This window comes from Arachis duranensis, chromosome 8, assembly GCF_000817695.3.
Source record: "Arachis duranensis cultivar V14167 chromosome 8, aradu.V14167.gnm2.J7QH, whole genome shotgun sequence".
NCBI classification, from domain to species: domain Eukaryota; kingdom Viridiplantae; phylum Streptophyta; class Magnoliopsida; order Fabales; family Fabaceae; genus Arachis; species Arachis duranensis.
In genome coordinates, this window is record NC_029779.3 from 26,814,435 (window position 1) to 26,839,907 (window position 25,473).

A 25,473-nucleotide genomic window follows, 5' to 3' on the forward strand; every position below is an offset into this window, starting at 1 on the left:
ATAAAGTAGAGATTATTGCCCCTTCTTTGAACGCTTACATTCATGTAGTTGGAACCCGAATCAGTGAAGACAACTCGATGAGGTATTTCATGGATGTGATGCATTGTAAACGATTATGGCAAAAGACAATTGAACTGGAACATTAGACGATAACAATAACTTAAAGTAACAACAATAAATAAATTATCAAAAGAATAATATAATAGAATGAGTATATGAAAAACATTATAAAAAATTATAAATTGTACCTTAAAAGATCAACTTCAATAAAAAACGAAGAATACATTCTTATTCTATAAAGTAGTAAAAAAATACTAAATATAAAATTATGAGCTGACTCTCAAATTTAGATTCATGTACGACAGGAAAATACTATTTATAGACCTTAGTAAAACAAATATAAATATGTAAATTAATTACTATTAAGGCAATTTTTTATTATATACAGCAATTACGCATTATAATTGATAAGTAGTTTAATAGTGCATTAAATATTGATTTGATATAATTATAATGAAGATATGTTCTTAAATTAGTATAACTATATATTATTCATTAAATATTAAATATAATATAATAATAATATAATTATAATAAATAATTTAGAATAGATGAAAAATTTCATTCATTTTGGAGGGAAAACGAACTCACGAGAGAGCGACACGTCACCCTTATTAGTTGGGGAAAAACCCAGTTTTAGTATATTAAATAGATTTAAAAAAAAAAATTGGCTCCATATTAATTATAAACACACAAATTCTCGTAACAACACATTCAAAGAATCTATATAAAAAATAGCCTAAATTTATTATGTAATGTATTATTTATCATTTGTTGTTCATAAAAAATGTTTAATGCGTGCTGCACTAAAACTGACAAAATTAATTAAAAAATAAAGGGTAAATGTGCAACGTTGAATTTCTGGCTGAGGATAATGTTTGTTTAGATGCTGATTTGGTGTGTAAAGCTAAGCAGACAATTTTGTTGTCTTGTTCTGAGTACTATGAAAACGTACCCCTTTTTTTTCTTGACCTTGTAAATCTAATTCATTTCTTCATGCTCTAATAAATACACATTCAAATCTCGGTGCCTTTGAATCTGAGAAAAGAGGCACATAGAAATCAGAAAAAAATAAAAGATCAAAAGGGCAAAAAAAATAGACCATTGAATATTGTTTTACACTTTCCAGTTTCCACCACCAATTTCACTTCTTTCTTCACACTCTCCGGACCCTTCACTCTCTCCATCAATCACCTTCATTTTAACCAGGTATCCCATACTTGAAAGCACTCTAAATTCAACTCTCTCATTTCTTCACAACCCACTTTCCAAAACTCCTCCTTTCTCAATTCCCAGCACTCTTTAGGTACTTGTTATTTTAGCTCATGCTTTCTATCTGTTCCTAATTTGAAATTCATTCAGCAAGAATTCCTTGTTTTTTTTTGTTAATTATGGCATGTTTGTACTTGTTTCTCATATGCCCAAAGTTGATTTGAGTTTTGTTTAATGTGATCAAGGTGAGGTGAAGGTGCTGTTACTCTTTGAAAATGGCTGCGGGTGCAGGAGTTGTGCCAGCCTCTTTTTCTGCCCTCAAGACCAGAGATTCCAGCTTGGGGTTTGCAAAAAGTATGGATTTTGTGAGAGTTTCTGATTTGAGGAGATTCAAGTCTGGAAGAACAAAGGTTTCAATTATCAAGAACTCAAGTTCTGGGGGCCAGGATATTGCTGAACTTCAACCTGCATCCCCAGGAAGTCCTCTTCTAGGTATGATTATTGATGCAGAGAGACACTTGAAAACTGATTTCTATATGATGCATGCAATCAAAGCAAATTGTTCTATGTGAAGAATAAGTTCCATACCTCAAATCTTCCTCTTTATTTTCAAATTGAATTTATAGTTTCAGTTGCCTTTGTTGTCCATCAATTTCACAACCAAATGTATATGTAATCTATGGAGCCTAATTGGTATTTGGAGTGTTTCTGCTATGTGGTTATCTATTCATTTTAGCTTTCTCTGATGCATGGTTAATAATTTCAATGTAGTTCCTAGGCAAAAATATTGTGAATCATTACACAAGACAGTTAGGAGGAAGACAAGGACAGTGATGGTTGGTAACGTGGCTCTTGGTAGTGAGCATCCGATAAGAATTCAGACGATGACTACAACTGACACTAAGGATGTTGCTGGGACAGTTGAACAGGTTTTACATCTTTTCTTCTGCTTTCAATTTACATTACAAGCTTCTATTTAAGTTACATCGTTTCCGTTATTTATCTGTGTTTCCTTTTTTCTGTTGAAAAAGAAAAATAACTATTGATGGAATTGGTGGATTATGTTTATTTATCTGTTGTTTATTGGCAGGTGATGAAAATAGCAGATAAAGGAGCTGATATTGTGAGAATAACAGTACAGGGAAAGAAAGAAGCTGATGCATGTTATGAGATTAAGAACTCCCTTGTGCAGAAAAAGTAAGTATTAATGTGGTTATTCTTGAGATTTATTTAAAAAGTTGATGCTGTAAGTTGTAAGTTCATCTTATGTTTTCAAATTTTTTATGTGTGTGTCCAGCTACAACATTCCTTTGGTGGCTGATATTCATTTTGCTCCATCCGTTGCTTTGCGAGTGGCTGAATGCTTTGAAAAGATCCGTGTCAACCCGGGAAATTTTGGTATGTGCACCTCTTCAAATTGTTATTTGTCAATCTTTTTTCCCCTTTCGTTTGTTTTAATTGTTTGCTTATATTCTGAATCCATGATTGTGGCCTTTCGCAGCTGATAGACGGGCTCAATTTGAACAGTTAGAGTACACTGAAGATGACTATCAGAAAGAACTTGAGCATATTGAACAGGTAAAGACCATCCCCTTCCCTTGTCCACTTCTTGTTTTCAGACAAAAATCTGAGCAGGGTTTCACCGAAGCAGAATTCATGTCCAAACAAGGCCTTATTTTTGTTTGCTAGAATTGTTTTGTTCACTGATGTTTAAAAACTTTATTTCCTTCTTTTTACCGACTTACTTTAAGCTTTATTTATTGCCAGGTATTCACACCATTGGTTGAGAAGTGTAAGAAATATGGGAGAGCAATGCGCATCGGGACAAACCATGGCAGTCTTTCAGATCGTATAATGAGCTATTATGGAGATTCTCCAAGGGGAATGGTAAGCAGTACTACCCCCTCCCATTCTGCTATATGTCTCTGGTAATTTATGTGATTTTCCACAGAGAATTTTCCTTCTCATAAACAATGATTGCAACAGGTTGAATCTGCCTTTGAATTTGCAAGGATATGTCGAAAGTTGGACTTTCACAATTTTGTTTTTTCTATGAAAGCAAGCAATCCGGTTATCATGGTCCAAGCATACCGGTTACTTGTAGCTGAAATGTATGTCCAAGGCTGGGATTATCCGTTACACTTGGGAGTAACTGAAGCTGGAGAAGGTGAGGATGGAAGGATGAAGTCTGCAATTGGCATTGGTACTCTTCTTCAGGTATGGATATAATAATGTATTGCTAATTATAAAAAAATGGATATGTTCATTCAGCTTCTTACCATTCATTATGGTGTACTATTTTGATATGGCTTTGTTCAGGATGGGTTAGGTGATACAATAAGGGTTTCACTCACTGAACCACCAGAGGAGGAGATAGATCCTTGTAGAAGGTTAGCAAACCTGGGAATGAAAGCAGCTGAACTCCAGAAAGGAGTGGTATGTGATTCAAATGAATGCCTTTGATTGAAATCCTAAGTCAACTAGAATCTTCTTACATTGACAAATACCAAGGAATTCTGATGGATCTATTTCTACAGGCACCTTATGAAGAAAAGCATAGACATTATTTTGACTTCCAGCGCCGAACTGGTCAATTGCCGGTGCAAAAAGAGGTAAAGTATAAACTTGTGTAACAAACTTAACCAAAATACATACCACACGCAGACAATTAAGAAAAGTTTTCCATGTTTTCCTTATGGAACTCCTCATACATTTATAACACATTTACAATGTAATACAGGGTGAGGAAGTGGATTATCGAGGTGTCCTCCACCGGGATGGTTCTGTTCTCATGGCAGTAACCTTGGATCAGTTGAAGGTAACATTTTGGAAGATTTTTTATTAGCAAGAACGGGTGCATTACATCATTCTCAAATTTATTTCCCTTAATATTTTTTGCAGATGCCAGAGCTTCTCTACAAGTCACTTGCGGCCAAACTCGTTGTTGGCATGCCATTTAAGGTTTCTGTTACTTTTTTACATGTCAAAAAAGGGGTTTCTGTTGCTCTTTTTGTTGAATGAATATCTGTTGGATTTAAATAAGAAATTATTGACAGTTTACTGTTATATATATGCAGGATCTGGCAACAGTAGATTCAATCTTGTTGCGGGAACTTCCTCCAGTAGATGACCATGATTCTGTAAGAACCTTTACCACGGCAGCATTACCTGTTCTGCCTCATTCCTCATACTACTTCTGTATTTTTCAATTAATTGCAACTGATGGCATGGTTTGTTTCCTCTTTCCCATTTTGGATACTGTATCAGCGGCTAGCTCTGAAGAGACTGATAGATATAAGTATGGGGGTTATAACTCCTTTGTCAGAGCAGCTAACAAAGCCATTACCCAATGCCATAGTTCTAGTAAATCTTAAGGAACTATCTACTGGAGCGTACAAGCTTTTGCCACAAGGTACTACCCAATGACTATCCTTAAGGTTTAATGACATTGTACACTCGTGAAAATTACTTGTTACTTTGAATTTTTGACATGAGCTAAGGAGGATGTAAGTTTGTTAACAAATTTATATGCTGAAATTTACAATTTGCTATAATAACATCTTTATACATCCACTTCAAAGTTCATATGTGATGTTAGGTGAATTTTTGGTTCTGTTAGGTACACGCCTGGCTGTGTCTGTACGGGGTGACGAGCCATATGAAGAACTGGAAATTCTCAAAGGTGTTGATGCTACTATGATTCTTCATGAGCTGCCTTATACAGAAGAGAAAATTAGTAGAGTTCATGCAGCAAGAAGGTGACAATGTTACTCATGATTAACTATTTGTTGCATCAATCTGACTGCATCAGTGCAATCAGTATCAATTCTAGACCCTCTTTTCTTGGCTCCTCTCTCTAAATAATAAAATAATAAATGACCCACTTAACACTGCTACCTGCATGTGTATATGATTATGGTAATCCTGATTTATTAACATTGATATCAGGCTATTTGAGTACCTCTCTGAAAATTCTCTGGACTTCCCTGTCATCCACCACATTCAGTTTCCACATGGGATTCATAGGTAATTCAAAGTTCTGATATTTATTGGTCAAGATTCGAGAAATGCAGTCCTTGTGAAACCAAAGTCCTTCTACTTACAGGGATGACTTAGTTATTGGAGCCGGTTCTAATGCTGGAGCACTGCTGGTTGATGGGCTTGGAGATGGTATCCTCTTAGAAGCCCCAGACAAGGATTTCGAGTTCCTCAGAAATACATCTTTCAATTTGCTGCAAGGGTGCAGAATGAGAAACACAAAGACAGTATGTTGTTCAACCCTTTAACAAGACATAGGTTGAATTCGAAGGAATAGCATCTGTGATCTTTCTTCTATCTCTAATGTGTTGCAGGAGTATGTGTCATGCCCATCCTGTGGCAGAACATTGTTTGATCTTCAAGAAATAAGTGCACAAATTCGGGAAAAGACATCACACTTGCCTGGTGTTTCGGTAATCACCTACTCCTAACTCCTTTCGTCTGTAAACCACGCATCTCGCTCTTGTAACCATGCACTATGGTTTGCAAAGTTGCATAAAACAAGAAACTCTGCTGTTTTTGTAATGTGGTGTTGTCTCCTGCATCAGATTGCAATCATGGGATGCATTGTAAATGGACCCGGAGAGATGGCTGATGCAGACTTTGGTTATGTGGGAGGAGCTCCTGGAAAGATTGACCTTTATGTTGGGAAGGTAACATATTCTTCATTCCCAAATTACTAGCATCACACCTAACCAAAAAAAAAAAAACCAACTTTTAGTTTTCTATGGTGAATGAATTTTGAAACTAAGTTCAATGATATTATAATTACAGACTGTGGTGAAGCGAGGAATTGAAATGGAGCATGCAACCGATGCATTGATTGATTTAATAAAAGAGCATGGAAGGTGGGTAGACCCTCCTGCAGATGAGTAAAGGTTAATGGATCCTGAGTGAAGAGTTTAGGGTCCTGGTCTACATGTGATTTTCTAGTATTGAAATTCACTTTCAACATAGTCAGAAAATTTTCTTGTAAGCGAAGTCTTGATTTCAAAGATGAAGGGGGTGGGGGTGCTCCACAGCTGCATGAGATATAGATTTATAGACCACAATGTATTTTGCTTTACCCCATCAGTAAAAATAAATAGCAATATGTGGAGAATGATGGGTTGGAAGTTGGAACAATGCCCTGTAATATTATCTTAAGAAGGCTAAGGTTGCATGTTTAACAAATTACAGAAACAAGAAAACCACTCTCATGTTTGTCACCCAATATGCAAAAAATAATTCAAGTTTGCACAAATTGTTTATCGAATTGTAAGAATCTCGTTTGTACGCCTTGGCTTATTGTCTGGGTTTATTAGCTTAAATAAAAATATTCATTAGAATAAACTAAAACTAAAAACTTATACTACACCTCCAAATCTTTTTGACAATCAAATTGGTCAAAATCTGACAAAAATCAGTCTTATTTTAACAATCAAGTTCAATTAAATTGGTCAAAATATGACAAAATTTAGTCTCATTAGTGAGAGTATGAATTCCTTTTTTATCTCATTTCTCTTTGCGTTTCTCTTCCTTTTTTTCGCGTTCCTTCTTCTTCACATGTTTCCTTCTCATCGTGTTCTTTATTTTTGTTTTTGTTGTTGCTTTTCTTTTCTTTTCCTCCTTCTCTTTCTAGTGATTTTGCAGCATTATACATTTTTTCTTTTTCTTTACTTGATTTTTTTTTATTCTTGATAAAAGAGTAACCAGAAGAATAATGAGAAGATAAAACAACAAAAAAAGATGAAGAAAAGATGATAATTATGAAAAAAAAAAAGGAGGAGAAATTTTGAGTTTGGTACATTCTGGATTTAATTATGATGTATTTTGGATTTAAATAAGGTGCACTCTTAGTTTAAAATTGTTTTAAACTAAGGATATTTGTGTGCCCTCATCATTAAAGAATTTCGCTGCATTATAGATTTGAACTTAACGGTAATGATAATAATGATAATAGAGGAAGGACGAGATAAAAGAAATTCAAATAAAAGAAGAAAGAGGAGGAGATAGAAGTGGTGGTGTGGTGGTAGTGACGATGAGATGACGAAAAAAAAGTGAGAAAAAAAGAGGAGGAAGAGAAGGAGAGGAAGAAAATGATGATGACAACGAATAAGGAGAGGAAAAGTTGGGTTATCATTAAGTTATTTTGGTGCATTTTGAATTTAATTTTGGTGTATTATGGTCTGAATTTGTTTTAAATTGAATTTGTTTGTGTATCGTCATTGTTAAGAAATTTCGATACATTCTGAATTTAAACGATAGAAGAGGAGAAGGAGGAATGCAAAAAAAGAAAAAAAACGTGAAGAAAAAGAAGTAGCAACATTAGCGGGAGGAGAAGGAGGAATGCAAAAAAAGAAAAAAAAAACGTGAAGAAAAAGAAGAAGAAGGAAGAGAAGTAGTTATAACAAGTTAGTTAGACTTAATTAAATATTTTGATTAGTTGTAGAGTTTTATTCAAAACTAAATCAATCTTAGACTTGACATCAATTGCACAAACTTTTCTTTCACATGAAATGTCACAAACTTAAATAATTGTTCTGAATCCAAATAAAATATAAAATATAAAATTATTATATACCGAAGGCATCAAAATTAATTTTTTTTGGTCTTAATTAAGTTTGGAATTTGCTAAGAAAAATGTTTTATTAAAAATTATTGAAATAATAAATATTTTTATATTTTTAATGTATTAAATGTATTCAAAACTTAAAAAAATTCTATTATTATTTTCTTAAAATATACTTTTAGCATTACAAAATAACTAAATCTTAAGTGTAAATCATCATTTTTCTATTCCCTTTTTGTTTTCTTTACCTGCAATAACAATATTAGACCGAAAGTGTAGAAATCTGCAAATCAGAAGTGAAGTAAAATAATATAAATTCCCCACAACCTTTATTTATTATCACTATTACAGCTAGCAAATAAGAAGATCTGCAAAATGATGATGATACTCTTAAAAATGGAAGAAAGATGTTTCAATCATCACATGATGACCAACAAAACAAAGAATCAAATGGAATCAACATAGTATCCGCCACAACCAATAATAATGGAATGAATAATGAATCTAGCAGCTAGAAAAAATATTGAATCTATGGTATAATAGCAAAAACAAACGTGTGTTACATATTAACGTAGTTGTACGTATAAACCTACTACGTATATTACAGAAGCCCTCCTCTGGCAGCAGATCCGTACTGAGAGCGCCGTATATTCTCCTGCCGCTTCTTGTACACCATCCCTGCCAGTGCAACCACGGCGGCGGCAACGATAACTCCGATCACTATCCCGGCCTTCTTGCCGCCGCTCATTCCTCCTTCTCCGGATGCAGTTGCGGTCTCATCCTCGGGGTCCAAACCGGCGCGGCTCAGTGAGCTTCCATCCGCTGGTGAAGGAGAAGGAGATGTAAATGGAGAGCTCTCCGGCGAAAAATCAGGACTCTGAGTTTCCGAATAAGGCTCCGGCGGCGATGAAGTGTCTGGCGAACTGGCCGGAGCAGAGTTTGGAGCGCCAACGCCAGGAGCAAAACCCAAAACAGAAGGAGAAAGTGAAAGTGAAGGAGATGGAGATGGAGATGAAGATGACTTTACCGGTGAGCTTGCGGGCGAGTCAGCTGGTGATTCCGGTGACGGAGACGGCGGCGACTCTGCTGAGACAGTGAGGTGATGGTGCAACAATAACAAGGAGAGTAGAGGGAGAAAAACAAACAAGGATCTCGCACTCGCCATTGTTATTGGTTCAGAGAAGAACAAAGTGGAGAACAGAAGAACGTAGATCTGAATTTGAAGTTGAAATTGGAAATGAAGAGGAACGAACTATGAAGACTGAAGAATGTGTGTGAGAAAGTGTTTGAATCGAAGCAAAAAGGGAAAACCGGTAGATCCGAGTGTGTGTGAGAAGTGACAGCTGATAAAACGGTTAAGTTAGAGAAGATCTCGAGATTTTGGAAAATAATCGAACGGTCAGCGGGAATGGAGGCACGGGATCCGGACACGTAAGCGTTGGGAAAACGGAAAGAGGCGCGAATTAGAGGAAATAATTTTTCTTAGTCGTTGAAGATTTTTTTTTTTTTTTTGGTGTTTTTGAGTTATAAAAATGAAATTGAGCTGAGATAGCGTATATAAACTATATATAATATATGAAGAGTAAGTTATTTAATTTTAATTTTATGAGAGTTACGTGCTTATTTGTGGACATATTATTTCACATGTATGTACAGATGGAGACAGAGTAGACGTATAGGAATTGCATGGAACCAGGCATGTACATTTTTAATGAAGGGAAAAGCTTGCTTTTCATGCAATTCAGGAGAGAACTTTATATTTTCGTAGGGGTTAATTGTACTTGTATGTCTACGTTATGGCGGTGCACACTGTTTCTATGTATTGATGGAATAATAGAGTCAAGTTGGTTAAAAGTTAAAACAATAGTGTCTATCAATGATGGGACATACTATAATATATTTGTCATATTCCGAACACGTAAAGTGCCATTATAGTTTTCAGTTTCAAGTATTTAAGGCTCTTTTCATGGCAATAAGGATTCATGATGACTTTCATGATTAATTTCAAGTTATAAATTATAAACACATCAAAAGAGGGGAAAAGAAAGGTTACATAAACGTGATTATATTTGATTTTCTGAGATTTCCCTTATTTAACACATCCTCCCAATTACTTAGGCCGGAACGATTGACGCTTTTAATAATAATAATAATAATGTGAGTTTCATACAATTGACTTTTCGGCATTTAAAGGCACTAGTTGTTGTATAATGTTTATCTAAATAATAACAGGACAAGGCTCAATGACAATGGAAGGATATCAAATGTTAGGCATTGCTCCCTTGCTACTATTATATTTCAGTTTTGCAGGTGTTAATCAAATTGATATAGAAGTCGTCATATAACTCACCCAAAACAGAAACAATTGTCTTCCAAACTCATATGAAGAATATTGAAGATATAAGAAATTCCTTATTAAACAATCAATATTTGTCAGGAAGCCCAAAGATTATTTGCCCCTTAATTATTCCTGTGTTCATTTATAATATCTCCTTGCGTTAAATATTTTTCCAAATAATTACTGGTCAAGCAAAATTTATTATTTGTGCGCTAAATAAATAAACTAAAATATAGGTTATTCTTTCTTTTAACGAAGTCTAACCAAAATTCTAAAATATCCAAAAGAAAAAGTTGAAAGAATTAAAGATGATAGTAATACATATATTGGCCCCCATTTTATCCCACTTTCTTCTCTGGGGAAATATTCTTTTCTCCTTTTTAGTTGTGCTCAGTCGTCTTTGCCTAATCATACCTCTTTGTAAATATAAATACATAACTTAATTCACCTTATAATTCATCCTTCAAGTCGCTACTGCTACTCTTGCTTTCCTTGACGTCAGAACTCTCCTTGGTATCATCAGTACCCTCAGGTTTAGAAGTCGAGGCCGAGGCTGGTTTCTGGAGCTTGAATGGGATTGATGCATGTTTCTTGAGGAACTTGTAGAAAGCTACCACTGTACGATCTGTATCAACAGTAATCTGCAGACACAATGAACCGATAGCATGTTTAGACAAGGACATACATATCTTCCATGTAAAAGAAATGATCATGAGTCAGATCTAAAGTAAATGAAATATCAACTTACAGGGTCAAAACTCTTGTTTCCTGCTGGGAAGAAGAGTAGTGTGGGGAATCCATCAGACTGCAAAGTGAATATGAATCGATTAATTCTTGAATCCTATCATGACTGCATACAGATGTATTCATGAAAGGCAAAACAAAGTGTCTTTCTGCATCCTTGAAAATTCAAAATTTAGAATGAGTCTAGTTTAAATTTATATTGTTTACCTTTGCCCTAGGATGCTCATTTGTTGTTCCATCCATCTTGGCTATAACAAGTGAGTCAATACCGCGAAGATGTTTTGCAAGTTTGTTGTATATTGGTTCCAGTGCTTGGCAGTGACCACACCAGGGGGCATAAATCTGAGATTATGACAAACATTAAACTAACATGTCCAAGGTACAGATACAAATGTAATACCAATCTAGTGGGTCCAATTATACCTCTAGGAGAACATCCTTTGACTCATCCAAGACAATTTCGTCAAAGTTATTCCCAACAACTATTTTCACATCACCATCATTCTGTCACCAAGATAACAAAAGGTTACACATCATCGACTGATTCAGTAGAATATAATATGATTCATGGCTGGAAAACAAAACAACTCACACTTTCTGGAACTGGATCCGACTTGTAGAAAGGTTTTAGCTTGTCTTGAAGGAAATCTTCCCCAAACGCCTGACATAGAATAAAGATTTGGAATCTTTAGCCAAAATACAGTTTTCAATTCAAACCTTGTTAACTAACAGAATTCAAAACTAACATCCAAGATCCTCCCACAACTTGGTAGCAACTTCTAACAGAACCCCTGGCAAGAAGGCAAACAGAATACCTTTATTTTGTCAATAGTCATCTCCCCATCAAGCACAAATTTTCTTCCATCATCATTACCAGTGTATGCAAGTACCTGCATTGAAATTCCAATGGTTACTTAAATTCATTTCATGTAATATGTGAAATATCATAACTTTCAAACCTCAACCTCTTAAATAAATTTGAAAGGGAAGAAGGACAAATTACATTTGGACCATCCCCAGATATACCAAAGTAATCTGAAACCGGCTTTCCAACATCTTCATTATCCACTTGCACATACACAAAGATTAGCTGCAACAGATAAAACATACAATTATTCATTAACTCAATGTGACTCAACTAAATTTCATCAATTCCATCCTCCCAGTCTACTTTCATGACCCATACAGCAGTACCCTGCACCTGAATTCTGAGGTAAAGCATGTATTGTATTTAAATAGTAGTGTTCTGAAATACAAGTCATATACAAATTCGTCGACGCTCTAAAGAGAAAAAAAAGTTATAACAGATAGAAAGAAAGCCAATAACAGCCTGCAATGAAACATACCTTCCCCTTGAAAAATTTTGCTGCATCTTGAAATACCGGGAGGAACTTCTCCGAATCGTTTGAAGTTGCAAACAACAATATCTAAATGTTCAGTTTCAAAAACATAACACCATTAGAAGGATAATGTAGTGTCATTTCTAAAGAATATCTCAAGATTACAATATAATTAGATAGATAGATGCATATGGATAATTACCTGTTTCTTGATTGGATTTTCAAAAACTGATGGTGCGCTTTCTCTTGTAAAAGTTGTTACCAAGGGAAGCTTATTGGCAAACACAAAGTCTGCTAGTTCAGACTTCACAAATTGACCATCTGCAGAGATGGGGAAAAATACATCAAGTTTACTGTAACATCATGTTAACTAGCAAAAGAGGGAAGAATAAGATAGAAAACAAACCAAAATGGTTCAGTTTTTCCTCCTCTCTCTTGATCAGGATCAAAGTTGGGCGCTTAATGCTCGGGTCAATATGGAAAAGCTTTGCCACATCAGGATTCACAGTTTGATAAAAGGTGACTTCATCCTCAAGTCTTGATGCAGCAGCTAGCTCGTCACTCTCCGGACCCTGATTTTATGACAGGGTTAATGAAGCATAACAACCAACATTTTTAAATATACAATTATATAGGTTTGCTCAACCCTATCATATAATCCAGATAAATGACAATAACATATGGTGCAGCTTCATCAAGGAAAAATTTGTTGACTGGTCAATTGGGAAACATAGACTTGCTACGACAAGATCAAGTTATCATGATGAATATCATTAGTAACCATCAATTTCAAAATCCATGTTAAAAGGTACAAAAAGAAAAGAGACAAATTCCACTTCACTTTGATACCGGTCCTACCAGATCTAACCAAACAGGCGATTGTAGCTTGACGAAGACATATAAATACTTACGACTAAAGAGTTGAGGAATCCCAAAACAACTTTGCTTTCGGAGGTCAAAATGCGTTCAGCATCCTCCACTGTGGTAATGTTGTAGATACCAGGTCCTATCTTCTTCTTAATCCAGCTCACTATAGCATCTCTGCATCCCAAATTCAAAAACAAAGTAAAATTCAGATCCAACAAAAGCAAGAACTTGCATACAAAACACAACGTGACATCAAATTTCAGCTTGGATGCAATTGCAACGCTGAATTCTAAATCTGTCAAACACATAGTTAGAATCAAATTCCACAGAGATAGAGAATTGAGAACGAGATAGTTACTTGTTCCTGAGGCCATTGTAAGTCTTGTGAACTCCATCAATGAAGAAGTACACGGTGGGAAAACCCTGTATATCGTACTCCTGCGCTAATTCGTTCTCCTCCGTTGCATCCACCTTCGCCAAAATGACGTTCTCGCCCTTCAGCTCAGTGGCGGCGGCAGCGTACTCGGGAGCCAAGGCTTGGCAGTGACCGCACCAAGGCGCGTAGAACTCAACCATAACGTAGCGGTTGTTCTTGACAACGTCGGTGAAGTTCTTATCCTTCAAAATGACGACGTCCTTTTCGTCCACTTCGGCTTCTTTGTAGGCGTCAGGATTGAACTCTGTCTCGTCGAAGCCAGAGAAGTCATCGAGATCAGCGTCGTCGATTTGGTCGGGATCCGGGTAGTGACCTTCGTACTGGTGATGATGAGACGAAGAGGTGTCATCGGCCTCTTCGAGGAAACTGAGATCTTCATCGTCATCAGCGGCGGCGGTGGTGGCGGTGGCGGAGTCCTTGCAATAAGTAATTGAGAAGGTGGAGAAGAGGAGGAGAGTGGTGAGGGAGAGGAGAACGAAGATCCGCATTGTGAAGCAAGTGAAAAATCCAGTAAACGAAGATCGAACAGAAGTGAAAGAGATCTGAGTAAACAGTGAAGTTATGTGAAGCTAAGTAGCTAACACTGACTTTGTTGACTTTCTTGTTTGCTGTGTGAAACAGAATGAACCTTCTTCTCTCTCTCTACGGCGTCGTTTTGGGTCAAAAACTGTCTTAACAAAACTCGCTTGCTAATTAGTAATTGAGTCCTGGAAGTTACTGTATCATAATATCACTTATTTTAAAATTTTATGTTAATAAAAAAAGTCTGACTAATAATTATATTTTTAATACGCTAACGACGAATAATAATTTAAATGGTATAATTTTTTATAATATTCTATTAGTTCCAAGTAATTACAATTAAACTGTCCTTTCACCACCCAAAAAAACTGTGTCCTTTACTTGCGGTTTTCGGTTTTTTTTTTTTTCTTTTATCACCCTTTTTCTTTTAAACAAATGCCTCTTGGAAGATATTTTTATCTGTTTTGGAATGGAATAAAAAACGAAAAAGGTTAGACAGTGATCAAAATTTATTTTTATTATTATTTGATTAGTAATAAATTATATTTATATTTATAAATATTTATACAAAAAAATATAAGTTATTATTATATTTATCAAAATTTATATACATAAATAAATATTATTTGTATTTATATTTTATAAAAATTGTACACATAATTTTGAGTCAATATTTGATAACAATAATTTATATTTATATTTATAATTTATATTTATATTTATTAAAATTTACATATATAAATTAATATAATTTATATTTATATTTTTTAAAATTTAAATACATAAATAATAATTTAATATTTATGATGACTAAAATTATAAAAAATTGATGGCCACATAGAGTTTATTAAAAAAAATTATTTAGATTGATTAGTAAATCTAATATAATATTAAGAATAATTGTGAGAATCTTGTTTTTGAATTAAGTAAAGGAGAATATTTCAGTAATTAAAAATATAGATTTCTCTTTCACACAAAATTATAATCGTAAATTAATTTTGACGTGGGGTTTAAAATTCTAAAATACTAAAATATAAGATAAATTCAAAATTTTCACAACTATGGTTGTCTGTAGTCATGCAAACCAAAATTGCCAGAGACAATTTTCTGACTAAAAATAGAAATTGACCTCGACAATTTAATTCTTTTGAAATTAAAAAATAAAAATTACAAATCATCTCCGATGATTTCTTACTTTATAAATTGCTATCCATATTTTAGTTAAACACAAAAAGTTCCAATATTTTTGCATTTCAAAGCCCATGTTTAAAAAATTCGACAACTTGTAATACCCATATCCAATATATTGTTCCACTAATTTCAATATTTTATTTACTTTGAAGAATGTAATTACAAATGAATTTTCCTTTTAGGAACGGTATGCAACAACAATAGGTGGAAATTTAGGTACAGTCGACTTCACGTAAAATTGATAGTTAAGAGCCGTTAGATGAAAATTTAGTCAAATCAGTCAAATTATCCAACGACTCTCAGTCATCAACTTCACATGAAGTCGACTGCACCTAAGTTTTCACCATAACAATAACGAAATGCATAGGCTTATTGGAAAAGTTCACTCCCAAGAGTGACGACACCAATGTCCTCATTGACTTGTGAATACAAAGGAGCAATCTCTCTTTGAATCCGCTCTAGCTCTTCCACTATTTGCCCCATTGATGGCCTTCTATAACTCTTGCTTATGCATAACAATGCCAACCTCACCATTCTCCTTGCACCATGTTTTTCATGCTCTCCTAATGTTACATCAATCAACTTCTCCAACCCATCACTATCCTTTGCCTTTGCCTTTGCCTTCAAATACATCATTATCATTTACTCAGTTACTAGTGTTTATTAAAAAGCATGTAATGAATATACCTAATATTTATGTACCTGGAATACTAGGTTTTCTTCTAAGGTTGACATGTTTCTGTTATAAACTTCACAACCACTAATCAACTCCAGTAAAAAGACTCCAAAGCTGTATACATCACTCTGCTGTGTATAGTTTTCTGGTGAACTCAACCTTGGCAAAGAAAAATGTTCATGCACCATAAATCAACAAGGAAAGGCTAAAACTATAAAAAGAAAAAGAGCATAGTGTAGTTAGCATACTCTGGGTCAAGAAAGCAATCTATGCATGAAGATGAGGCTGCAGCCTGATCAACTTCTCTTTGCAATGTGCCGAATCCGTAATCCGAAACCTTGGCAGTGTAACTTCCATCCAAAAAAACATTTCTAGTTCTGAAATTGGTGTGAACCAAAGGAGGATCCAAACTGTGAAGATGTTCCAGTCCTGTTTGCAAAGCATAATAGACTAAGTTGTTTATTTTGAATTCTAAAAGGATAATCAATACTAAAGATGGACTAACCTTTGGATGCTCCTAAAGCAATGGATAACCTCCTCCACAAGTCTAACTTTCCAATAGGTAAACCTTCACTATCTGCAACAAGAAATGTTACACATTAAGCAGAATAATCAAGAGAGGTAAAACAATAAAAGCAAACTCAAAAGAAAGAGAGGCAGAGTACCATATAGGTGATTCCCTACATGGCCATTAGGGAGATGTTCATACACTAGTAATTGTTGATAGCCATCTTCATAGTAGCCTATAAGCTTCACAAGATTCATATGGTGAATGCATGATATCTTCCTCACCTGTCATCACTTATTATATATCAACATGATGTAATATGCATATCAAGCATGCCTGCTTTTAATGTTCAAATTTATCTACCTCGCGGATGAAATTCGTCGTTAGAGAAGATATTCTCCTCTTTATAGCCACAATAGATCCATCTTGAAGCAAGCCCTGGTAAACCAAACCAAATCTATCTTCACCTACAATATTACTTTGATTGAAACATCTTGTAGCTTGTTCTAGTTCTAAAATTGTTAACTGCCTTGCATTGTGTGCATAATATGGACACAGTTCGTTTACTTGCAGCGAGTTGTTGCTTCTTCCCATCTCAACTGTAAGAATCCACAACATCAGATCAAATTTTAACCAAAAATCTCAAAGTAAATAACATATGAAAAATCTCAGCTTACCTGTGGGAGATGGCATAGAAGAAGCACTCTCAGATGTTTGCCTCATCATTCTTTTAAGACGCATCAAGCAGATATACACAATTACCACAATGATAATCACCAATAAGGCGGCAGCAACGCCACCAACTGTGGCGGCAGCAGCCCTTCTTTCACCCTGCCTGTTAACTTGAGCTTCTTGAACAGGTGTAAGTGTTGGAATGTCATTGTTTCCATCCACCTTTGCTGCTATTCCACCTGTTTCTCAAGTAAAGATCTTTTCTCATCATTCTTATGATTGATTTCTTGATGTTACACTAAGAGTATAAAAACTTTAGAAAGTTAATTTTATAATCATGGTAACAAATTACTCATATCTCTCTGAACAACAAAATACTACACAGTACACACAAATTCAGAGAAACATAGAGAAGGAGCTTACAGAGAATCAGTGAAAAAGCACCTGGATCTTTTAGTTTATAGCAGTTAAGGCGACACGGCCATTGCATTCGACACGGATACTTCACAATGCTGCATCCCAATTGCTGTGATCTGCTAAGTGAACCTTTCAAAGTGAACAAAGCCTCAGCTGCAGTCAACAAATTTGTCATTGGATCTTCTCATTGACACTAATTTTATCTATATATATTGAAGATCAATATGTAGTTTACTACTTTACTTTCCATGAGGAAATGGAAACATATAGTATTTGTCCAATAATTCATAGCTTGCAAATGGAAACTTGATAGACAAATTCAATGCTTTTTGTTATGGAAACAAAACTTGCTAATGAATATGGTAAAGGGAAAAAAGATATCAAACACTTACCATATAATTTGCTGAGACATAAAAGTTGAATGAATATGAGTAGGGGCAACTTTATCCCCCATAGCAATCGCATTGTCAACAAGCATCACCCTATGAACTTCATGATAGACTCTTCTTGCTTTTTCTACACCCACTAAAACACATTCAAATAAACAGGCTTACATATTTCTCATTCTTATAAGCTCTTCAAGAGAAACAGTAACTATGCACAGTTTTATGAAACCTGAAATAATCTCAGTCAAACTAGACAGAAGAGCAATAAAGAAAAAAGAGGGAACTAGCATACAATCAATCAATAATGGAGCTACACCACAAACTAAGATCTCTCATTCTCTCATCCACAAAATGACAATGAAAGTCAATTTTTTAGTCAAAAATAGCATAGTGGGCAATTTTGATGACAGAACTTACCAGAAATACAAAATGTAATGTAACAATCATCAAAGGGAATAGACAGTAAACTGCTTTATATAATGGTGAAAATTTGAGAAGAATTTTGAAGTCACACTTTGCATGGCTCTCAAGTTACATACTTACCGAGGAAGTAGAAAGAGAAAGCAATAAAAAATGCTTGAAAAGGGTATGAATGAATGAAGATAAGAAGAGTAAGAGAGTGTAGCACTGGCAAGTAGCAACACAAGAATCCAACAGTGGAACTTGGTTGACTATATATACTAAACAGCTAAGAAAGGTAACAGGAAAAGCTGGAACATACTTTAAACAGGTTGTCTTCATTGAAGTGGACAGCTGAACTTGCTGCTTTCTTTTGATCTTTGTTGTTAAACCCACAATATATTTTCCAGCCTAATGAGAAATTTGGAATTCCAAATCCCAAAATATTCCCAAGGAATCTCTCAACCCCAGAGGAAAATGCATGCCACAATATATATAGACTTCTTTCAAGTACTACTTATATCAAATACCTTTTCACCATTATTTTTCAAGTTCCATTATTCCTCAGAGAAGCTCATAAATCTAAAGGTTTTTATCAGCATAAACCACAATTTAATTAGTCCCTAAAGTTGTGTTTGGACCTAATAAAAGAATGAAACCAAACACTTTCTTGTATTTGTCACATGTTGGCGTTTCAATACTTTATAAATAGAACTTAGAAGATTTTGATTTTTGTTTATCTCTTTCTTTTCCCATAATTTCATAGGATAAGAGCATCAGCATGATGCATTGTTGAGCAGCAAAGTGGTAAAAGAGAAGAACATGACAAGTGGACCATGGAGCAATGGTAAAAGACATAACGTGATGATTCTGAGTTAAGGTAAACTACAAAGGCCAAAAACAATAACATCATCCATGTCAGGATTGATCCCCGTGGAGTTATGTTATGTATTAGAGATCTCTAGAAAGTTGAGGCTAAATCAAAGTACATAACATCATAGATTGTGGTGCTTCAACGATCAAACTTCGTTAGGAGACATGATTCTAAGGAGAAAATGAAAAGTTATTATGCAACTCATGGCAAAGAGAGATCACGTGCGTGTATATGTTTGAGCTTCGGTAAAGTACATGCATCTATGTCTTTGTTTTTCTTATATATATAATATCATATAATATAAACTACTAATTAATTTGGTTTGACTTAGTCCTCACGTTACAGTAAGGTTTTACTAGAGAAATAATGTATAAAAATACATTAAATAATATGACATATTTGACTAAATTATCATCAAATAATTTTTAACTATTATTTTCACATGAAATCAACTCGTATTAAACGACACTTCGACTTTCTCATTACAAAATTTACACTTGTTTCTCTCACAAGTACAGAATACTTGTCTCCAAATTATATAAACAAAAAAGGGCACATGTGTAGGCTCTCTAGGTGTAGAGGGAGAAGGAGAGAAGACATAGATAGCATTGCATTGGAAGAAAAGAGTTTGTTACTTAATAGAAGCCACTACAAGTAACAGTGTAAGCAAGACAATTCCATTCAAACTTGCATCAGGGGCATGTGCTGCTTTCATTTCTTGTTACTCGTGACTAGTCTTAGTCTAGTTCACAAAATTGACCTCTTTGAATTCCTTCCTTCCATCTTTCTTAGGTTTCACATGTCTTCGGAAAGTCTCCTCTCAATATATGTACCTTCAAATAAGTTTTAAAGGCTTATTTTTATTATTATTATTATTATTATTATTATTATTATTATTATTATTATTATTATTATTATNCTCACTGTAACTGTATGGGAAAGTGGTTGAGAGGTGAAAAATGAAATGGACATAAGAGAAACATCCTTGGTCCTAATAAGAAAAAAAAGTAGCATGATGCTGACTTAAGGGTTGCTTTGTGGGGACCAATAAGAGTAGTGAAATGTTTCAGTCTAGCATATGAGAAAAAAAAAATTTGTCACATGAGAATAACAGAAGAATTGCTCAATGATAGGCCATTCTAGCCGGACTCTCACATGCCATAACATTTATGGAAATATATAGGTAAATAATTTTTACCTAGTTAAATAAATGTAATTAATAATTATTAATTTTATATTTTAAAAAAATAAAATTTAAATAATTATTAATTAATAATAATATAATTAATTAATATGGAGTATAATTTAAAAATATTTATTGATTTATTATTAGTTAAATCCTGTTAATTATCTAGTAAGATTGATCATTTATTTGTATTTTGTGATGGTGATGTGTATGTGCCTTCTACCGTTTTCTCTTTCCTATTTTTGGTAATAATGTCTTTACTTTGTCTATATAGAGTATATTTGTGCTTAATCAACTCTTTTACTTCTTACTTTTTGCTTATCTGGGTTTGGTTTGATAAAATTTTTAAAAAATGTGCTTGTATTTTTTAAAAGTTTAAATTTTTTATTTTATGTTTTGTAAATCAAAAAGGTTATATATTTGTATTTACAGCTTTTAAAAGAATGGGATACTTTTTAAAGTACCTAAGATAGAATTTTTTTAAGTTGGCTTGTATTTTTTAAAATTTAAAAGTCTAATATAACCTCATATATACTAATTTTCAAATTTAATACTTATATTTATGTCTATTATAGTATTTTTAAATTTTAAAAACTATTTTACCAAACGTAATTGATGTTGTTTGTATTTATTAAAAGCTATTTTTGATTTGATTTACCAAATATAAATGCTACAACTTTTAAAAAATCATCTTTTAAAAGTTAACTTTTATAAGGTACTTTTGAAAAATAAAAGCTTTACCAAACTAAGCCTTGATATTATCTACGATGTTACAACATCCGGTCCCTAATCTATCACACAGTCACTCACCCAAAATAAAGTTGATAAATTACGGATAAGTATTGTTTTGGTCCTAACGTTGAGGGTCAGAATCAAAACCGTCCCCAACGTAATTTTTTATTTAAAATCATCCTTAACATTTTTTTCGTCTTTAAATCGTCCTTTTTAATAAAATTCCCCTAATTTAATAAAAAAAATTGAGGGGAGGGAGAGGGAAAAGGAGAAAGGAAGAGGGGGAAGGGAAAGGGGAAGGGGGGAGGGGACGGCGCCGGCGAAGCTTGGAGCTGCCGTCGCCGTCGTCGAAAAAAAGAAGAAAGGAGAGGGGCTGCGACGGGAGAGAAGAGAAGAGGGGAAAGAGAGAGGGAGCGCCGGTGGAGGGGAGGACCGTTCATGCATGCTTCTGCTGCCGTGGAGTGCGTCGTCGGGAAGAAGAGCCCGACGCGAGGAGGGCGGCGCGCGAAGGAGAGAGAGGGGTCTGAGGTTGAGTTGGTCTGCGCACGCTCCGTCGCCGGTCCGCGGGTGATGGGTGGCCGAGGAGAGAGAAGGATTCGAGGGTGGAGTGCGTCGCCAGTCCTCGCACGCTCCGTCACCTGTCGCCGCCGCTGGTGATGGGGCCAAGCGCCGGTGGTTCTGCATCTGCTTCTTCTTCTTAATCTGCTTCTTCTTCTGCTTCGGCTTTTGCATCTACTTCTTCTTCTGCATCTGCTTCTTCTTGAGTTTTTGTTTCTGTTTCTGTGACTGTCTCTACTTCTGATTTTGATTTGTTGTTTTCTGATTTTATTGTTGTTATGTGTTGATTTGGTTGTTGAATTTATTGAATTTGAGTTAATTTGTTGAATTTCTGATTTTTAGATTTGTTGAATCTGTATTGATTTTATTGATGTTATTTTTCTTGGTGGTGGAGGTAAAGGTGCTGGTGGTGATAGTGGAGATAAAGATGCTGGTGATGGTGGAGGTAAAGGTGCTGATGGTAGTGGAGGATATTTTTGTCCAAAAAAAAATTAAAAAGACGATTTTAATACAAAAAAAATCGTTAAGAATGATTTTAAATAAAAAATTTCGTTAGGGACGGTTTCGATTCTGATTCTCAATGTTTATACCAAAACAATACTTATTCCTTTTTTAATTTAACAGGCATTTAACATGTTATTTATTTAAATATAAAAATCAAAATTCTAAAGTAAAGTTGAGTGTAAGAAATTAAGAAACTATTAATTTTTAATTATTTAATGGGGCCTATACATTATGTTGTAAAAATAATTGAGAAAAAAATTGGATCCACAGAACTTTTTTTTGTATGTTATATGAGTATTATGGATTTTTTAAATAACATTCAATCTTAAATATAATTTAAACCAGGACGCACTTACAAGCATAGTAGCTAGAATCTCGTAAAATCTCGATTTTCCCTACCTTTCTTACAAGAAACATATAAATACGTTGTTGTCGGGAGCTTCTTTTTTCAAACTCTTTTTTTTCCTTAACGTAAGAAGAGTACCATGAAAAGGGAAAAAGGAAAATAGAGGGCCTAAAGGTGTGTGTTTGGAAAAAGAGTACTGCTAGAGTACTGCCAAGGAGTTAATGGGGTATTTAATGGGATACTTATTTATCCCAATATGAGTTAAAAATGAAAATTATCCATCAAATAATAAATTTAAAAATTCTTATTCAGTTATTTCACATCAAATTTTAAATTTTAAATTCTCTAATTTCAAGTTTTTAAATTTTTAAACAAATCCGTTAGTTATTTCAAATAAATAACCATCTGAAATTCTCTAATACTCTCTTCTTTCTCAACCGGCGGTCACCCCACCTTCATCAATAATCATCCCATTTTACCATCGCTACTTGACTTGCTACCCGCCACTCACCCTTAATAAAAATAACCATCTATTTAAGAATAAAAATAATCATCCGCATATCTAATGAACTGAACATCTAACATATTTTTAATTATATATAACTAAACTCAATCTAATCAAAATAATCATCTACATAAAAATAAAATAACTACCCGCATACCTACTAAAACGACCATCCTAAAGTGGCCATTAAAATAGAAGAAGATGATGAATAGACAGAAGAAACTATTATTGTGGTGAAACATAATTTTGAAGGTCTAGTCGTTACAAAAGTGGCACTGTTGCGAAGCAGAGGGCTCAAATCATGAAAGAAGCTAACCATGCTTGAATCGAAGAAAAAGAGCATGGTGGTATTATCGGTGAGAAGAGACTGAAAGGAATGGGAGAAAGCAAAGGCGAGGTGAGGACGGTGTCCGGAAGAAGGCACATACCAGTTGCGACGGAGGCGCTGGACGTTCGGGTTGCTGCGGTGCCGTTAGTTTGACCCACACAATATGTGCGTCTTCCTTTGGCGGTGGCTTGTGCGGCAACGACGTCGGTCGGAACAGTGTCGGCGCAATTTCCGATGGTGACTGGTGGTCGTGGCATTAGTGTACCGACGAGATTCCATGAAAAATGCATAGAACGCTGACAAACCATATTGAGAGAGAGAAGTGAGAGAGGGAGGTAGTTTATTTGTTTCCAAAACCAACGGTAATCCTAATATTTGATTTAAATTTCAAATTGAAAACTATTTAAAATTAATTAGTTGCCTATAATTTAAAATTAATTAATTATCTATCAAATATTTTAAATTTTAAATTAATTCCATTATATGTATTATACAATACCTCTATTGTTTCTTCATACTTTTTCTTGGAGAAATTATAAAGTATTTTTAGGAATCTTATGATAAAAAATACTAGAGAGTGGATTTTTTTAATTATTTAGTAAAGTGTAATTTTTTATTATTTAATATTTTTTTCATATATTTTTTTAGTCTCACTTAAAAATTATAAAGTGAAAGATAATTCTTTATCAAATTGAAGAAAAAAACTGAGAAAATTTATTTTAGAATATCATATTCCAATATTTGGATTAAAGTTAAAAAGTATTCTTAAACAACTTTTATTCTCTATAATAAAAATACTATTAATTTAATTCTCACATTTATTTTGATTTTTTTAATTCTAATGAAAATAGAATATAAATAATAAAATAAAAAAATTATATTATTCCTATCATTTTAACTTTAGCTCTCACTTTTATTATCATTTTTCTCTAGCATAGATTTTTTGTGTTTTTTTTTTTTTTCAAATCTGCAGAAGTTTTATCAATACTATCGCCATTAGAGCTTACATCAGTGCCACCATTACTCTAAATAAAAAATTTATTTCTTTTTTTTTTTTCGAGTTCATGTTTACACTCTGCAAATTCTTCTCGAATCTCGTATTAAGATCTGAGTTTTCTTTCATTCTTTCTATATCATATTACATTAATTTTTTACAATAAACTACTAATCTGAGTAGTTCTTTTTCTATTTTGCTTATTTTTTATATACTTGTTGTGATTATGTTGCATGCAAATAAAGTGTTTGATAATTTACCTTGATAAAAAAAGATTAAATTTAAGCTTCAGATCATTTATTTATTTAATGTTACTTGACTAATATTTCTCCTATGTATATTAGTTTCATTTTAAACTTATGTATATAAGTTTTGCTAAAATTGTTATGGCAATGATAGTTTTCTGTCCTTAATTGTTGTCGTTCTACTTTTTTTTAATGTTTTTGTATATTTTGATCTTTAGTTGAAGTTTTTGATGACTTGTTTTCTTTTCCTGTTTTTGGTGGAATTTCTATTACCTTACTCGATTACATTAATTTTTGGTGGAAGCCAAATAAGAGAATTACTCAATAATCATTCATTTGGCTTCTGAAAATGAAAAATTAATAGTTTAGAAAATTACTGATAATATAAAAAGACTATTTATAATATTATTGAGTAATTCTCTTATTTTATATTGAAGTTTGGATGAACAACATTTTAATTTTGTTTAGTATATATAATGATTGCTTTTTAAAATTTAAATTTACTTCTTCAATTTCTATATTTAGTTCTATATTTATTTTAAACTAAATATAATATTAAAATATAATCCAATTCAATATATTTTACATTAAATATAATATAAAAATTTAAATTCAGTGTCAATCTCCTTTTAAAATGCATCCAAATATTTTGATACATACATTCTAAAAATACAAGAATATAGGATTAAAATATAAATATTAAAATAAAATTACATTAAATAATTATCTTAGCTTGAATTAGCTAATGAATTATAGCTCAAATGGCATAATCTCTCCGTACTCACCTAAGAGGTTGCGAATTCAAGTCTCCTATCTTTTTTCCTAAAATAAACTAGGAAAAGGA

General features: G+C 33.6%; 4 protein-coding genes across 10 annotated transcripts; 1 reads left to right on the forward strand and 3 right to left on the reverse strand.

Annotated features, from left to right (window-relative positions):
- The first annotated feature begins 1,034 nt into the window (after window positions 1-1,034).
- On the forward strand, window positions 1,035-6,565 carry LOC107461711 (4-hydroxy-3-methylbut-2-en-1-yl diphosphate synthase (ferredoxin), chloroplastic). 2 transcript variants are annotated; one of them, XM_016080253.3, is made up of 20 exons: window positions 1,035-1,366; window positions 1,518-1,764; window positions 2,044-2,201; window positions 2,363-2,469; window positions 2,570-2,670; window positions 2,774-2,850; window positions 3,040-3,159; window positions 3,259-3,489; window positions 3,592-3,708; window positions 3,810-3,884; window positions 4,013-4,090; window positions 4,174-4,233; window positions 4,350-4,412; window positions 4,540-4,684; window positions 4,892-5,030; window positions 5,221-5,298; window positions 5,378-5,537; window positions 5,625-5,723; window positions 5,859-5,963; window positions 6,085-6,565. In XM_016080253.3, the coding sequence occupies exons 2-20, from the start codon at window positions 1,548-1,550 to the stop codon at window positions 6,184-6,186; spliced, it is 2,232 nt and encodes a 743-aa protein (XP_015935739.1). In that variant the 5' UTR covers window positions 1,035-1,366; window positions 1,518-1,547; the 3' UTR covers window positions 6,187-6,565. The 2 variants fall into 2 exon arrangements, with proteins under 2 accessions (XP_015935739.1, XP_015935740.1); XM_016080254.3 differs by having other exon boundaries at window positions 1,035-1,269.
- A 1,593-nt stretch (window positions 6,566-8,158) lies between these two features.
- On the reverse strand, window positions 8,159-9,372 carry LOC107461699 (early nodulin-20). Its single transcript, XM_016080242.3, has one exon. It carries the CDS (start codon window positions 9,024-9,026, stop codon window positions 8,463-8,465), a length of 564 nt encoding a protein of 187 aa, XP_015935728.1. The 5' UTR covers window positions 9,027-9,372; the 3' UTR covers window positions 8,159-8,462.
- Window positions 9,373-10,420: 1,048 nt separating this feature from the next.
- LOC107461727 (protein disulfide isomerase-like 1-4) lies at window positions 10,421-14,233 on the reverse strand. The gene is made up of 12 exons (XM_016080274.3): window positions 13,509-14,233; window positions 13,195-13,324; window positions 12,690-12,855; window positions 12,486-12,604; window positions 12,290-12,370; window positions 11,947-12,033; window positions 11,759-11,833; window positions 11,536-11,604; window positions 11,367-11,447; window positions 11,151-11,285; window positions 10,948-11,004; window positions 10,421-10,840 (listed from the first exon to the last, which is right to left on the reverse strand). Exons 1-12 carry the CDS (start codon window positions 14,072-14,074, stop codon window positions 10,649-10,651), a joined length of 1,758 nt encoding a protein of 585 aa, XP_015935760.2. The 5' UTR covers window positions 14,075-14,233; the 3' UTR covers window positions 10,421-10,648.
- A 1,265-nt stretch (window positions 14,234-15,498) lies between these two features.
- Window positions 15,499-18,811, reverse strand: LOC107461683 (probable serine/threonine-protein kinase PBL28). Of its 6 annotated transcripts, none has more exons than XM_052253456.1 (10): window positions 18,680-18,811; window positions 17,965-18,097; window positions 17,579-17,725; window positions 17,161-17,394; window positions 16,847-17,082; window positions 16,641-16,767; window positions 16,481-16,552; window positions 16,224-16,404; window positions 16,002-16,134; window positions 15,499-15,920 (listed from the first exon to the last, which is right to left on the reverse strand). In XM_052253456.1, exons 2-10 carry the CDS (start codon window positions 18,035-18,037, stop codon window positions 15,669-15,671), a joined length of 1,455 nt encoding a protein of 484 aa, XP_052109416.1. In that variant the 5' UTR covers window positions 18,038-18,097; window positions 18,680-18,811; the 3' UTR covers window positions 15,499-15,668. The 6 variants fall into 6 exon arrangements, with proteins under 6 accessions (XP_052109416.1, XP_020984842.1, XP_020984844.1 ...); XM_021129183.2 differs by lacking the exon at window positions 18,680-18,811 and adding an exon at window positions 18,502-18,560; XM_021129185.2 differs by lacking the exon at window positions 18,680-18,811 and adding an exon at window positions 18,376-18,539 and having other exon boundaries at window positions 17,579-17,701.
- Window positions 18,812-25,473: the final 6,662 nt, after the last annotated feature.